The sequence below is a fragment of the Topomyia yanbarensis genome, chromosome 3, assembly GCF_030247195.1.
Source record: "Topomyia yanbarensis strain Yona2022 chromosome 3, ASM3024719v1, whole genome shotgun sequence".
NCBI classification, from domain to species: domain Eukaryota; kingdom Metazoa; phylum Arthropoda; class Insecta; order Diptera; family Culicidae; genus Topomyia; species Topomyia yanbarensis.
The window spans coordinates 287,116,091-287,133,738 of NC_080672.1; the positions used below are offsets into that span (position 1 = coordinate 287,116,091).

The following is a 17,648-nucleotide window of genomic DNA, read 5'->3' on the forward strand; positions in this document are numbered from 1 at the left end:
TAAACTCACAAGTAGCTCAAATCGTCTACGGGAAAGCTTAAAGTTCTTTGCCATATTGGATAAGCAACTTTAGTATGTTTCTGAGTTTCAGTCATCCAAATGCGGTGTCGTCTACGTAAGGATGGCCAAAAACTCAGAATCGCAATCCTGTAGTCGGATTCACAAACCACATGATAATGACTCAGCGCTTTGAATAGTTACCACGAGATAATTGAGTTTGCAGTGGCCGGTTAAAGCCCTGTCGCATTGGAGTTTCGAAAAATGTAGGAGATTTTTCGAAATCATTGGGCACGGTTGTTCTAGAAACGCCTTTGTTTGGCGACACGTTTGTTGATTTCTCCAATATTTGCGGTGCTCGGACGGAACCCAGGACCGTATTTTTTCTCTTATCCAACTTGTCGAGATTGCTAGGGCAGGCTCAGGACCAAAGAAGTCAATCGCTGCACCTGCCCTTGCTGATTCGTCAGCCCATTCATTCCCAGTAATACCGGAATGTTCGGCCACCCAGACAAAGAAGATAGTATTTATAATGCTTAGTTTTTCTGATTGGGTGCGGCACGCGATCACTTGTTTAGACCGTGTTTTGTCTAAGGGCCTTGATTGTAATCACCTCTCCCTTCTACCGCCACACAAGGCTTCTGTATGACAAGTCGTTGCTGTTGTGCTATCTTATGACAAGCGCCATTTAGCACATTTCGAGAAAAACGATTTTTAAAGTTTGTAATTGAATATCTTGAAACTTATAAATGGTATAAACAATCCCAAGAAGACAATAGATGCTTCTATTTATTCTGTATTAATCTCTCAAATATTACGAAGATCGGTTGACTATGTTGCGAGTTTTTACTATGAATGTAAACAAAAGTCGCGCTCACACGTGTCATAGACGTGTATTGATGACAAAATTTGTATGACGTGTCATAATCGTGCATAGAAAATTTTCCATAGAAATAAAATCATCAATTTTTAATTTTTATTCATATCTTTGGTCTATAAACAATCGGTTAGATGCATTTTGAAGGAAATGAATCAGGGAATCTTTAAAAAATTGTAACTTTTGGTTACAGTGTTGCCAAATATGCTGAATTTCCAATTTAAAACTTAAACTGTGTTTTTCTCGCAACTCGTGTATTTTTCTTTCGAAAAATTTTATGCCATTGTGTTCCTCACATATTTTTACATATAAAAATATCTAAAACTCCAATATAACTTGAGCGAATCCCAAGATACAGTGATTTGAAGCAAAAAACTCATAATTTCTCAGCATGTTTCTCGCTATATCTTAGTAACCAAGAAGAATTTCAAAATTCTGAAAACGCCACTTTGTAGAGATTTATCAGACAAGTAATGTGGCATATCTAACTCTGTTTGCCCCAAAATGGCGTTTGTCATAAGATAGCACAACAGCGACGAATTGTCGTGAAAATCCAATAAATGTATTTAGGTTTGAGAACCCAGGTCTTTCCAAAAGTTCGTCTGCACTGCCCGAAGGCCATGCACGCTTTCTGGACTCTGAACTTAATGTGAGTAAACCAATTCAGTTTTGAATCCAATATAACTCCAACGTATTTGACTTGATATGCACACAGTATCTCAGAATAAAAGAACGGCAAGGGACGAGCCCCGGTTGTTATTCGCTTCTCCACGAAAAAACCGTTGAAGTTTTGTTGGGGTTAACTGATAATTTAACTTCTCAACACTACTGTTTGACAGCTCTTAATGCTTGTTAAGTCAAAAATTGTTCCGATGCAAAGTCCAGTAATTAGTATTTGGTAATCGTCAGGAAACCCGTAGATTGGAAATCCAAGCCCATTGAGTTGCTCAAACAAGCCATCGGCAATCAGGTTCCATAGCAAAGGTGATAAAACGCCACTTTGAGGACAACCGCAAATACTCAACTTCCGTATCTCAGTCTGTCGCAGTGACGAGCAAAGAATGTGGTTACTAAGCATTGCGTTTATCCAACCAAAGATACATATAGATACCCCATGACCGCGCGTCGCTTCCAGAATAGACTAGAAGGACACATTGTCAGAAGCACTAACAATATCTAGGAACACACGCAAGCTAGATTGTTTGAGCGAGAAGGCCTTCTCAATGTTGTAAACAACATCGTGAAGCAGAGTGATTATGGATTTCCCACACTGTTATGCATGTTGCATTTTGTGCAGTGGATATTCACCTAAATTAATATTCCTGATGTGATGATCGATTATCAGTTCCAAAGCTTTTAGAAGAAAAGAACTCTTGACTTTGTTAATGGTTAATGGTGGTTGGGCGTTCAGACAATCTCCCTTGACACTTGTTGAGTACGCAGTAGTATATACGGCCTCTATCAAAAGCAAGTGTCGGACTAACATTCGTTTCCCCCTTCGTATTGTGATAAATGTCAAAGTAAGCTATGATGCCAAATTTCACATCATTCATACAATTTTAAAACCCCGCCCACTTCGTTTGAAATTTTTGACATTGGTAGTATGGGAAAATATAGTAAAAAATATGATGCCTCTGAATTTTTCCGGTAAATAATCTATTTCCATTTTATTCCTAAGCATTTTCCACGTTCCAGAAAGTACATTTCAAAAAAATCGGTTGAAGAATAATAGAAATATATGCACAAGGCAAATTTAATACGAATGACAATAGGCCCTATAACCCAAACTTCTCGTATTTGGATGAAGGTAGCAAATTTTTTGTTCAATTTATGAAATTTTTTCACATTAGAAAAACTGCAAAATAAGTATGATTTGGAGCAGATTTTTTCAAATTTCGAGATTTCGAGGATAAAATGGCCCAGTACCCCATTTTCCCGTAATTTTCGAAGAACAGAAATATCCCAATTCAAATACTAAGATTATTTCGTTTAAAAAGAAGTCTAAATTGTCATGTACTTCAAAACTTATAGCAATTAATATATCTTTCCTCCTTATTTTCCCAGAGTATCAATCTCAAAAACTTCAAGCGTAGTGTCCAAATGATGTGAAAATTCTTTGACATGTGTCACAATATGAAAGTGGGGACTTTAAAGAATTAAAAAAAATGCAATTCCCTAATAAACGTTGAATAATATTGAAGGTCAAACTTCCTCAATGATGTATTCTTAATATACCGTATTCAGACATTTTCAGCCAAAAAATTTCAACTTCGTTTTCTATGTGTTGCTAATTTATAAACATAATTTAGCGTGGAAATTTAGCGTTAAACAAAATTGTACCTTTCCTAATCATCAACAAAATTACGATCTTCCCCTTTGAAATGTACAGTTTTCTACTATTTAATATTCTTACGTTGAACTCTGTGTCTGGGTTGTCATTCTTTTCGCTTTTGTATCATTCTTAGTTTTTTACAGGAATGCATAATACTAGACCATTTATATGCTACACCTGTTCTCAGACTATACATCGAAGCAAAACCATGCCATTGAATATATTTTAAAAATTAATATTCCTGTGTGAAGAATTTTCGTGCCGACGGCGAACGTCAGCGAAACCTGATAAGATCCAGTTTACCTGCAAAAAGAAAGACGAAATGAGAGCAGCGGTAAAATTGTCAATCTACAGGTGATGTCACTAATCTGAACAGAATAGACCAATATTTAGGCTAAGGCCACTGGATCCAGCTCACCGATATTGAGTTCGTTGCCAAAGCGGAGAGTTTGCACCGTCGTCAAGACAATCGTCACTTCCCGTTCGGTGGTCAGACGCGATAATAATCGGAGAAGGCCACATATCGTTCAAATTTTTAGCCTCACAAATATTTATCATCCTATTAGCATATAATGTGGAAGAGTCTCGCATTGTAGTAGAAATGAGCGAAATCCGGATCAAGTTCAAATTGTATGCTGTATTCATGCTTAACTGCGAACTTTGGCGATCGGAGGACGAACTCGAGAGGCCAAAAATGATGACGCTCCATTTGAAACATCTTGCGATCCGGTTTTATAACACAGAAACTAGAAAACTCATTTAATATGCAATATTCACATTTCCAGTTAAAATTTGCAAGTCAAATGTGCGGCTATAAAATGAATCCGTTTGGGCGGAAATGTTCGGAAACCGACTATGCAGGTTCCTCAAGGTCGAATACCGTTTCGATTTGTGATGATGGGAATGCCTACTGTTGAACATCCTTCTCCGGTGGCGTTAATCGCGTGAACTTGTGATCGCTGATGTCACTTCTTAATTAAGTTCTCGTTTATTGAAAAAAAAAACTGGACGTGTGATTCTACTTCTTGGAATGTTACATAATTTTCAAACATTTCATTCCTCTTCCGAATCTTCAACAGGAACCACGAGAACCTTCGACACTGATAATATCACTCAACCCAATACAATTTTAAAAAAGCCATTCCAAACCTAGCGGACGTTTTCCTGTTTTTTTTAAGTCGACATTTTGTTTTTCAATCTTTTATCAATAACAAAAACAACAAAAGGTTATTTGGTGTGGATTACCACTACAATCCTCAAGAAAAATATATTAGTTGTACAATAGACTGGTTCAATTTTTGACTTTTAGCTCCACTTGGCTCTACTAATTCCTTTTATAGCCCTTAGTAATTGTGCAAATTTTGGTACCGATCGGGTGTGTCTACGGACCCTCCAATAATTTCAAAGTTTATATGGAAATTAGTATGGAAAATCGGTGGAAATTGAAAATAAATTCTTAAAAAATCACCACATCAATCAATTCATCAGAACACTATATATTTATAAAGGCATTCTTCTACTAAACACATTCGTGGAACATTGTAAGTTTGTGAAAATTCGCTGAGAAAAGTTATTAACTATAGAAGCAGCATGACTTCAAAATAAGTGGATTTTATTATTAATCATGACCAAAAGTAATTATCTCGCGAATATTAGCCATGTGGTGTCTTCGAATAAGCTTAAGGATAAGAGACCATTCATGAATTACGTAACTCTTTTTGGGGGGTAGCGGGTCCGACAAATTGTGACACATTGTTACATATTGGGAAGGGTAGTAAGCTAGAACGTTACGTAACATGTTTTACTGAAAAATATTTTTTTAAAGAATTTGGGGGGATAGAGAAATTTGTGACAATTTGTTACATGCGGGAGGGGGAGTCAATTTTGGACAATTTTTGCGTTACGTAATTTATGAATGGTCCCTAAGAATAGTCTTGGTATTGATTGACATATCGATGGATAATCCAAATAATAGTGTGATCAGAAGTTTACTTGTACTTGGCCTCCCATTTAGGCAGCCATTTTGGAACGGATGTAATGTTATCAACACGTCTACAGTAAAGTTGCTCAAAATGAATAATAGCTCATAAGATTGCAAAAGTAAATAGTTTCCTAATTGTTGATATTTCTTTCAATACTTGGTGTTTCACTTTAAAAACAATTAAGGTTACCAAAGGAAAGATTAGATTCTCGATTTACGTTTGAGAATTTGTTCAGTGTTTTCTTACAGATTAATTATTTGTTTTGACCGCTGCGGTTATTTTTATTTTTTTTTTACATTTTAACGACATTCAATTAGCTAGAGATTACTGGGTAGGGAAAGTTATGAAAATTAGAGCCATTGTTCTCAAGTGAGAGGAAGGATGTGAAGTAAACAGATCGGAAAACTAGAAGTGGCAGGGTCATTAGAACAGGCTTAATATCGCACGGGTTTAACTTTTGTCTTCTGCTAATGAGGGTCGAGCTTAGGCGGCCTAACTACGAATCACCCGAGTTCACTAGCATGTGTCCTGGTATAGACAGACAAGACCATCATCACCGTGACAACCGACAAAAATTAAGCCACGTAAGATCACCACTGAAAACCTGGCGACGATTAGCATCAATCAATGATGATTGCTGCTGTTCGTCTCTGTTTGTCTTTCGAATGCCGGAATAGATTTTTATTAGACTATTGTCACTGTGCTTACAGTCGTAGCGGGTTTGCTACATTGTGTAAAGCAATGGCTGTGTCTACAGTTATGCTGCCTAAGCTCGACCCTCTTTAGCAGAAGACAAAAGTTAAGTCCGTACAATATTAAGCCTGTTCTAATGACCCTGCCATTTCTAATTTTTATAACTTTCCCTACCCAGTAATCTCTAGCTAATTGAGTGTCGTTAAAATGTCAAAAAAGAAAATGTGACTAACAAGTCGAAATAAAAAAGGAAAAAAGTTATTTTTAATGTTCAAGTATTTTCTGAAGCTTTTAATAGGTGTGTCTTGCACAAATCAGTCTCTAACTTCATTCTTAGTACGCAAATAATATATTAACCCTTAAACTGCTGCTATATGCATAGCTGTTCCATGTTAAATGGGATACCCTATATACATGGGACAATCATGCGCAAAATGGTAATAAAATAATCGAAAAATCAATGATCTATGATAAGCAGGCATTGCATTTATCGCTCATATGAGTAAATGCGCCCGGATAGTTTGCTACTGCGACAATAAAAACTCATATTTTCACACGAAAAGTTATTGGCACTCACACAACTTCTCCGGATAAATACAACGTGTTATTTCTCCGGATAAATAAAACAGTCGGAGAATGAGTGAATGAGTTTATCACGGTATCATTTTTTTGCTCGCTGCTTTCCTGTCGTTATTCCAAAACACGAAAAAACAAGTCTATCATACTTCTTTGCCGCTTTTCTTTGTAATTAAGTGTATTTTTTTAGGTTTTTATTGATTTCCACGAAATTAAAATTTTATCACCTTCTCCGGTGAGAAAGAAAAAGTCAAATAAATTTTATCCGAAAAATCATTCTCACGCTATTTGTGGAGACGGAGAATTTTGCAACTCATCTTATCTCGGAAAAGTTGGACATCGGATAAGCTTCTTCTCGCGTGAGTGAGAGAGAATTACAATGCCTGATGATAAGCTTTCGGTATAATCGAGTAAATCGATTGATTGAGATATATTAAATGGGGGATGCATTTTTTGATTAATTAGTTAAAAAGGACACGTTTTTTTGAATCGTTGTGGCGATGTTAGTATATTCATTCAACTTCTATATAATAATGCCACAGTTGACTAAAAGTTTATTGTGCGGTGTACAACAAAACTCAATATCTATTGGGCCAACTGTTTCAAAATTTTGCACAGTACTTCTTCACAATATTTCCCAGAGTACTATATGAGTTATTAGTTTTTGCTCGAATTGTTAATACCACTATGAACAATTAATTTTTTTGGGTTTTGACCTAAACGCCAATTATTCAAACTTTTTGGTGGTATTCAATGGACAAAACAGATCAAAATAGTGAGTTGAATGAAAGCAATTATGTGAAAAAAAAAATCATTCTAAAGGCAAGATTCGAACCTGCAACCCTTAGGACTCCGGCCCAATGCACAAACCCTTATGCTATCCTCGGGCTATGGTGGTGTCCCAGGAAGAACATATAATTAACGAGAAGCATATTATTATATCAGTCGATGCTCACATGCCAAATGAGCAACATGTTGACTGTTCAAACGGTACAATAAGCGGTAGACGCTATGGCTTTTCGTCGAAGGATGCCAAGCGTTTTTTTAGAAAATCTGAAATATTTTTTGAAAAAGTATGGCATTGTCTGTTTTACTTATTTTTGACGTAGGACTTACGTCTTTCTTTACTATACTGGGTGTCATTTCAAAATTTTCAAAACGGATGCGTTACGTACACTTTGAACTCTAATAACTTTTCTCCTACTAAAGGAATTACTAATTTTGTTTCATAAATCGAAAGGAAAACGTTCAACGCTTGCTATTGATACCTTGTTTGCTATGTAAAACTTGTTTAAAAAGTTCAAAAACTACTTTTAATGCGAATCAACATTAATGCTAAAACCTATAAATATGGGTGTCACAGTTTTTCTTAAAGCCAGACGTGTGTAAGCCACAGAGCAGAACACACGTACGTGTGCTGCTCAACGAGAAGCTGCATTTTGACCACCAACCAAATCATAGCTACTGCCTTATCGCTTCCAACCAAGAACAGTCGTCGCCCTGCGTGAAATTCATTGCTCTCAGAAGTGGACAGAGTTACTAATTCGCAAGCTGCTCTTCCAGTGCCTGGTCCGTGAGATTGCACAGAATTTCAAAACCTACTCTTCCGGAGCTCAGCCGTAATGGCCCTTTAAGAAGCCAGCGAGGCCTGCCTGGTTAGTTTGTTGGAAAATACCAATCTGTGCGCTATCCATGCCAAGCGAATAATCATCATGCCGAGCGGGAAACGGCGAAATAATATTCACAACAAACGGTCCTTATTAGGACCACAAAATCGTTCTCAGAAGAATTACAATTGAAATTTCCATTTCGTGCTTTGGAAAATAACTTCCCACTTATCGGGTTAGTTATTTTCTATAATAATATCCGAAAAATGTGCAATAAAACCAATAAACTGACCAATTGGACGGAAGCAATAAAATACCTACAACAATTTGAGTCCGAAAAGTGATATTAACGGAAAAATGCTTCGATCGTTTCTAAGTGTTTGGCAGCTGAAGTTGCCGATTTGTTTTCCAACGTCAATTATTTGCGCTGTGCTGTACGGAACAGATTTTTGCGCGATTTGTTGGGAAATAATTAAAACAATTGTGTAGTAGATTCCGTAGATTTTACCGTAAATTTTGATAGAAATGATTTTGTAAAAGCATTAATTAGCCGTGCTTTGAATGGTGGTTTTTGCAAATCTTTCTAGAACATTAGTGAATGTGGAAACCCTGCTACTAAGCGAATGCCACGCCAAAAAGAATGATGAAGATATTTTCATTTGTCGCACAAAGGGATGGACTACCATCTGCACTAAGAAGTTTATAAAAGAGATCGCATTCCGATATACAATGCTCATTCGATGTGAGCTGCGAAAGGGGAATGTTCGTGTATGTACGCATCTGGTGTATGTAATCGTCTGGTATCACCAAAAATAGTTATCTGCAAACCGTTCTTATTAGGATGAAAATATAATGGAGAAAGAATTTATTTAGAAAGCTCCTTTTAATAACTTGGATTGAGTTTGCGCCTGTCAAGTCTGCTGTACTTTATCAATGACACATATAAATCAATGTTTATCGAATTAATCTACAATGCAAATCTTTCTAGAACATTAGTGAATGTGGCAACCCTGCTACTAAGCAAATGCCACGCCAAAACGAATGATGAAAATATTTTCATTTGTCGCACAAAGGGATGGACCAGTGTTGCCACAATTAAATCTGTACCGGGAGTTGAAAAATCTTTCCTATCTGTACTCTGCTATAGAAAAATCTGTACCGGATTCTGTACCGAAACAATAACAAGGTTGCTTAGAAAAAATCATTTTTCTTATACATATTTTTCATTTGGGGAAATCAAACCAGAAATTTTGACTCTTCTCTTTCACAATAAACCTCTTCACTCCTATGTGTTTTGCTCCCATGTGTGCATTCTACTCCATGGCCGCACACCTCAAAGAGTAGAAATAAAGAGGCTCTTTAGTATGCATCATGGTCCCATGCGCACGGAAGCAGAGAAGACAACCAAAAAACATTTTAAAAACGTTCTTCCGATCAATCTTTATCTGAATCTGAATAGTTTGATTCCCCTTCCTCCCTGTTTGCCAGTGAGGGGAGGCACAAAAAAGTGGCTCTTCAAGGTGACTCAATGTGCGAAATATTGCATCTCTTGGTGCACAGCTCTTTCTCTTTTTCGTTTTCAAGTTTCTCTTTGGGCGGGTGATCTCCACATCGCAGTGTTCTTGTGCCGCTCTTTTTTTGTGTTTCGCTCTTTGTGCACATTATGGGATGCATCGCAAGGTTAAATTATTTTACTCATCTGTCATCTAAAAAAATCTGTACCAATCTGTACTTTTTTACAAAAATCTGTAATCTGTACCGTACAGAATCTGTACCAAAAACGCTTCAAAAATCTGTACCTTTCTAGATAAATCTGTACTTGTGGCATCACTGGGATGGACTACCATCTGCACTAAGAAGTTTATAAAAGAGATCGCATTCCGATATACAATGCTCATTCGATGTGAGCTGCGAAAGGGGAATGTTCGTGTATGTACGCAGCAGATGCGAATTCGGGCAAGGTTCGAATCGTTAGCAAGGATTCTCGTCTGGTATCACCAAACATAGTTATCTACAAACCGTTCTTTTTAGGATGAAAACATAATGGAGAAAGAATTGAATTAGAAAGTTCCATTTAATAACTTGCATTGAGTGTGCGCCTGTCAAGTCTGCTGTACTTTAGCAGTGACACATAAACCAATGTTTATCGAATTAATCTACAAACCCGTAGGTTTTCGCAAATCTTTCTAGAACATTAGTGAATGTGGAAACCCTGCTACGAATGCCACGCCAAAAAGAATGATGAAAATATTTTCATTTGTCGCACAAAGGGATGGACTACCATCTGCACTAAGAAGTTTATAAAAGAGATCGCATTCCGATATACAATGCTCATTCGATGTGAGCTGCGAAAGGGGAATGTTCGTGTATGTACGCATCTGGTGTATGTAATCGTCTGGTATCACAAAAAATAGTTATCTGCAAACCGTTCTTATTAGGATGAAAATATAATGGAGAAAGAATTTATTTAGAAAGCTCCTTTTAATAACTTGGATTGAGTTTGCACCTGTCAAGTCTGCTGTACTTTATCAATGACACATATAAACCAATGTTTATCGAATTAATCTACAATGCAAATCTTTCCAGAACATTAGTGAATGTGGCAACCCTGCTACTAAGCGAATGCCACGCCAAAACGAATGATGAACATATTTTCATTTGTCGCACAAAGGGATGGACTACCATCTGCACTAAGAAGTTTATAAAAGAGATCGCATTCCGATATACAATGCTCATTCGATGTGAGCTGCGAAAGGGGAATGTTCGTGTATGTACGCAGCAGAAGCGAATTCGGGCAAGGTTCGAATCGTTAGCAAGGATTCTCGTCTGGTATCACCAAACAGTTATCTACAAACCGTTCTTTTTAGGATGAAAACATAATGGAGAAAGAATTGAATTAGAAAGTTCCATTTAATAACTTGAATTGAGTTTGCGCCTGTCAATTCTTGTATACATTTACCAGTGATTCATATAAGCAAATGTTTATCAAATTAATCTACAAACCCGAAGGTTTTTGCAAGTCCTAGAAAATCAGTGAATATGGCAATCTCATTCGACATGAAATTTCCAGTAAACATTCATTCAAAAAGTGCATTGGCTCAAATTATCCATGAATGTCATATGATATGCCCCAGTTTAGTCCTACGTCAACACCGCGGTTACGTCCCGGACATTACCCACTCCTAGTTTTTTTAAAGAAGCTATGCTGTTCCAGCTATTCGAAATTCGGAAAGTTTAGGTGATTTTCAGCTAAGAAATTTTAATATGTTGTATTTTAAGTTTTAAGAATCAACGAAGCAATATTGTTGCTTCCTTTGCTATTTTGCATATTGTCTGGATATGTCTAGACAAATTCTCTGAAATCTGGAACAAACAAAAATAAATGTGTATGTCTGGACGATCCTTAAAAATCGTGAAGAATCCAGATAAATGTGGAAGGTTGGCACCCCTGTCTTCGGCAACGTTGGCATTTGCACACACTCGCACTTAAGTGAACAAATCAAATATGGTTAGTATATAGATAGAGGTGCCGCGTGTCCGATTCAATCATTCGTCGCTCGCATTCCAAACGAGTAACATCATGACTATATTGCCCGGACGGTATAACAAGTGGTAGACGCTATGGATTTTCGGTAGTAGTGGTATTAACCCGCTCATAGTTAAACGTTATAGTCATGGTGTTGCTCGTTTGGTATGCATGCGAGCAACTAATGACTCAAATGGATACGCAGCACCTCTATTTGTAAACTCTGCGTATCTGATAGCGTCGCTCAGGTGCGAGTGTGTGTAAATGCAAAAACACCGTGTATGGAAAATTTTAAATCGCTATTCGAAACTTTTGCATACACAAAGGAGTATAGAAATGCGATAGGTTCGTGTCTTGTACACACGATGATTTGCAATGTGGGTGAGTTTTGGATCGAGTTCAACGCTTCAGTGGCGTTGGGATAAATTATTAATATATTTTTATGCTTGTGTGTGCGTTGGTTTTTTGGTAGTTCTTAGGTACATAGAGTAAAAGGGCAATTGACTTACACGTTTCATATTTCGGATATATATGATGTGTTTTTATCACTAGAGCATCTGGCATCATGCTTCTTTAGGTATTTCAAAAGCACGGGCAGACTGAATTGGATTTGGGCCTACTGGAAGGCGGGCGTTTTGGTGGGCGATGAAATTCAGTTATGTTAAAGCTACATTTTTAATGTCATCGTGGTCGTGTCATGTACACAACTCTTTAATATTGTCAAACCAAATTTATATAACTTAACAATGAGATTACGAACCGACCATCTTTAATATCGCAGAAATTCAAAAGAATCAGAGAAGTGTGAATTAACCTTACAGAGATAATTGCCTTTTATTTATGAGAAATAACTTCATTTTAAGAATCACATAAGTTGCAAATAAATTAGAGTATTTAACCACCAAATTTCTGATATTAGCGAAAAAGTTCAAAAATTGATGTGAATAATAGTACTATCAAAGAAGTCCTTGTAAATATCTTTCTGGAGAAAATGTTCATAGCTTTCAAGTGCTTCCATTTTCCACAACCTTAAGCAAGATCATATTTTTCCGAATTTAATGAAAAATGAATCCCAAGCGAATTATTTGAGATTCCGATGACAATTTACGGCACAAATCAGTTAAGTGTACATATTCTACTTCATTGCAGTTATGTCTCTGATATTACCCACCTATCTTTTTATTATAACGATATTCGATAAGCAAGGGCTTGGAAGGTATTAAGTGTTTTTTATTATTAGGAGCTATAATATTTACGTTTCAAATATTTTAGATACACTTGAAAAAAGTTATGAATTTTCATACAAAAGCCAAATGTTCTTTTAATATATTTTTTTAATAATTCAACTTGTTTATTCATATCTTTTTCTTCTTCTTCTTCTTCTCGCAGAATATCCGCCTGCTGGCAATCGTATCATTCCTGGCTGTCTGCCGAGCCGATATTCCATTGCTGGAACTCGGACTAGACCCTGTTGCGCAGCAGTTCAAAAACGTCATCGAACAGAGCGAACCAGACTCGGTGTTTGGAGGCTACTCAAATGATAAACCCATAGTGCCATTCCCCGAACCATCCAACCAATGCGAAGGCGGACCCGATGTTTGCGGTTATACGTATGACAAACCATCGTGCCCATGGGAAGCACGTACGGAGTACATCACTTCCACCCAAACTAAACTGATTACAGAAACGGAAGTGCAAAAGCTTACGGAAACGGAGACGAAGACGGAAACAATAACGACGAGCTTGACACCGTTTTGTGGTGCTACGAATTCTTATCTGCCTCCAGCCGATACAACGACTGTTGTCGTACCTCCATTAACATCAACAATTACTTCCCGAGGACCACCAGTAGTATCAACTCGTACGATAACTCCGACCACTACAATTGTAATCAGTCAAACACCTTTCGTAACTAATACTCGTACTGTTACTCCGACGATCACGAACATCGTCACAGCCAGTAGTACTTCGTTAACTAGAACAATCACTCCAACGTCCACCTTCTTGAGCTATCTTCCATCAGTCTCCATCACTAGAACTATTACTCCGACATACACTGATTTAGTATACCTCGATTCCGTCACAGTTACGCGAACTGTAACACCGACTTCCACGAATCTATTCTATAATCCATCAGTAACTGTTAACCGAACCGTCACTCCCACTTCAACCAACATATTCTACGCAGCTTCGGAAACTGTTAACAGAACGGTAACACCAACCAGTACCAACCTCTTCTACGAGGCAGCTGCCACTATAAACAGAACCGTTACTCCGACATCAACCAATTTATTCTACGTAGCTTCGGTAACAGTGAACCGAACTGTAACACCTACTTCAACGAGACTTTCCTACGTGGATTCGGTAACAATAGATAGAACAATCACCCCTACATTCACCCATCTATACACACTGACATCAACTAACACCCAAACCCGAACGATCACTCCAACCTATCTGGTTCAAAACACTGCCGAAACAACAACCGTTACCAGGTAAGTTATTACTTCGGTGCACCAAAGAGATGTTGAATATAATCGTTAATCCTCTATTCTAGAACAATCACACCTACGTTTGTTGTTCAGACGTCCGTCCCAACAACCACGGTCACCCGTACGCTGACTCCAAGCAGCGTAATCACTACCACCGCAGCCTCCACCAACACTATCACCCGTACGATAACTCCACAGGCAACAAGCACCACTACCGTATCTGCACCGGTACAAACCATCACTGTTCGCGATAAGACCACCGTCACCGTTACCCCAACGCTTACTTCAACTCCTACGATCTATTCGACCATCACCTTGCAACCGACGACACAAACCGTCTGCAAACCTGCCAACACCTATCTGCCCGACAAAGGCGTATCCACCAGCGTTCGGACGGAAACCGTCACTCAGAGATTGACCGAAACAATCACCGTCTGTACACCGACCAACGCTTATCTTCCAGCCACTGCCACTTACAAACGATCGCCGGTCCCTACTGAAATCCTTCCTCCGGAGGAGAATCTGGTCTAAGTGATGGTCATGGACAACAAAGTGATATGAAGCTTGCCCTTCAATTCAACAGATGGAAGCTGCAAAATGAAAAAAACGAATGTGCCGAGCTTGTAGTGCAGTTTTTGCGCAGAACTACTAAATAATACTCTTTAGCGTACAAATTTAACATGAATCAAATAGTCCCTGTATAAAACATTTTACCCATTCTCACAGGGAGGACAATTTAAATGCGGTACATTCGAAGAAAAAGTATATGGAACTTCCCTAGCGTGGTGTAATCTTTTCGAAATTACATTCCGATGGTATTCTCAAGAGTCGAAGAGAGTAGAAGTGTTTGCAGAGAGGTGCCAGAAATTTGACAGATCCATCATACGGAAGCTGTCTAATTACTGCCATTCGTCTTCAAACTTTTTGCTTCGGTGTAGCTTTTTAGAGTAACTTTCGCCAGCGTTTTCACTTTGAACAGATATTTTTCCAGTATTCACTGCTCTCAAAATTGTTTTTTCCACAATAAATAAAAGATTTGCTACTATTTCGGTATTGCTTCCATGTAAATCTCTTACATATTCTAATTATAGTTTTCTTCAATAGATATGTATGCAAAATATGAGTGACAGAAACTTCCAGTTTAATTTGTTTTAAACAATTCTTAATTATGAATTCCCTAATTTTAAGTTCACCCAAGAACACGACAGAGCCAGTGGATGATCCAGGGGGAGGGTCCTGGGGGTCCGGACCCCCTCCGAAATTTTTTTACTTGTTGAAAAATTTTACATTAGTTTCAATTTTATATTAGTTTCACACTCAAAATCATTCCAAACCAAAGTGAACCAACAAAGTTGATGTTTATTAAATAAGATTATTTCGTATTACGAATTGTACAATACTCATTTTTAAATTAAAATTTCGAACCCCTCCCGAATTTTTTTCTGGATCCGCCCCTGGACAGAGCACTGGCTCTTCAACTCTAGGAGCTTATTCCTATGGATTGATAGGCAACCGAACACTGCTGTTTACATTCAGTTATTTTTCAACCGTTTATTAGCGTGTAGTATGCATTCTTTTCAGGCATATGGATTAAGAATAAACCACAACTCATTTCAAAGCAGAAACATATGGGGAAGAATATCTGTAGCTTAGTGGACAAGGTCTTAACTGTATGATTAATAAACGTATTTTTATTAATTTGCCTTGTTTCGCTGGGTAAGTTCAACAAGTAAAGATGTAAGATATTTGAGTGTTATCGTTGTAATCATTTCTGGAGAGAATTGTTAATCATCTTGGATCGTATAGTTTTTGTAACATAAAATACTCAACAGTCGGCTGTTTATACAAAGTATAACGCTGTGTTAGCAGATAGTAGTTTAGAAAAAAGTGAATGTAGTACATAGATACACAAAAGATTCTGCGGAAACAAGTTTAACATAAGCATATTTGGAAAATTCAGAAGCGACATGTTTTGTTCAATGTGGGCAATTCATCTAAATCATCTGCCATGTCTTTTAAAATCACTTTTAAATTGTTTAAAAATAGGGTAAAAGACTCTGCAGCAGCACATTAAAACCTTTCTTAGACATAGTGTGTCGTGACAGATCCTTTCGCCAAAGTTATCCAGGTGACGGGTTCGCTACAAAACGTACAATAGGTTCAGCAGAAGAATAGCAGACATACGAAATATTTTCAAGTAACCGACGTGTTCAAACAATGACATTCAATAAAGAACTCAAGGTGGTATTTATAATAATGCAATAATTACTTTTGCATATTCAATTATTTCTTAACTTTATAGTTCCAAAAATTATGTACAAGACATGACTCCGATGACAACAAAATGGTGACCTATGCCGCTTTTCATTGACAAACACTGGGACAATGGATTGCACTGGTGTTGCACTTTCAGTGGTCTGCTCTTCTGCTAGAAAATGCAGCCACGTCTCGCGCTGAACTATTGGGATTCCTTTTGAAAGCTTCGATTATCCGCTTGTAATCCTTCTCACTATACGGGGATCCATATTGGCCACATTTTCGGTTCCTAAACATAACTTACCAGCTTCTTGCTAATGGCACGGTGAGTGAGATCGGGATTTTCTGAGTACGTGTGCAAAATTTGTTTCCATCGCTAATATTGGTCCGACTCCGTTGAGGACGGATCCCAACAGAAAACTGCAAATCAAAGGGATGATGTCAGAGTGAAAGCTGAGCAGATCGACTGCCTGCAATTACTCTGACAGGCCCCATTTGATATGCTGCAAACAGGTTTCTCGCATCTCGCATTCTAATGTCAGTACCAGCCCCTGCTCAGCTTCTCGCCATAATTTTGTTTTCTATTGGGATTTAAAAAAATGTAGCTTTTAATCGCCTTAGGTTATGCATTTATTAGGTTTTCAGAACAATTTTTCTGTTTTAGATTATAAATATAGGGAGGTAATGTCAGAGACATTACCGTAATGAAGTAGCATGTACATTACGCTCTTAATACGAATGTTGCAATTTTTACTAATTTCTGAAAGGTTTTACTCAAATAAGTTATTTCGGCATTTCTAAAGGAAATAGTGAAATAACGGTACAAGTATATCCGATTTTCTACTGTTGCCAAATGAATGGTTTCACTTTCGTTAAATATTCTTTTCAGGGTTACCATATGACGATAAATATGTTCGAATATTTTAGATTTCGATGTACGTGTACCGATATTTCGGTATTTCCATTAGAAATAACGAAATAACTGGCTTCAATCAGAATATCAGAATATTGTCAAAATTGTAGTATTTGTATTAACAGCCTAAAGTGTATTCTACTTCACTCCGGTTATGTCTCTGACTTTACCCACCCATCTTTTTTTGTTCTTTGGGACCACTGTGCGCTGGCCAACTCGGACCCCCAGCTGTTTCTCAGCTAGAGTAATATTATGAAAAGCGTATATATCATTATTATGGCTGTCATGTAGCTCTGTTCTATCTCACAAAATTTTGCGGTTCTCAGTTTTCGTGTGCGCACGCTAGGGGCGAATGTTGTTTCGGAGCACTTTTTTTGAAAAATGTGTAAGCCAAAAA

At 37.6% G+C, this 17,648-nt stretch overlaps 1 protein-coding gene across 1 annotated transcript in view; it reads left to right on the forward strand.

Moving 5' to 3' along the window:
* LOC131689507 (mucin-2-like) overlaps window positions 1-16,368 on the forward strand; it is a 65,685-nt gene extending 49,317 nt beyond the window's left edge. The window contains exons 2-3 of the mRNA XM_058974645.1: window positions 12,980-14,085; window positions 14,148-16,368. Coding sequence (XP_058830628.1) covers window positions 12,980-14,085; window positions 14,148-14,613 — 1,572 coding nt within the window. The 3' untranslated portion in view covers window positions 14,614-16,368. The remainder of the gene's footprint in view (window positions 1-12,979; window positions 14,086-14,147) is intronic.
* The last annotated feature ends 1,280 nt before the right edge of the window (window positions 16,369-17,648 follow it).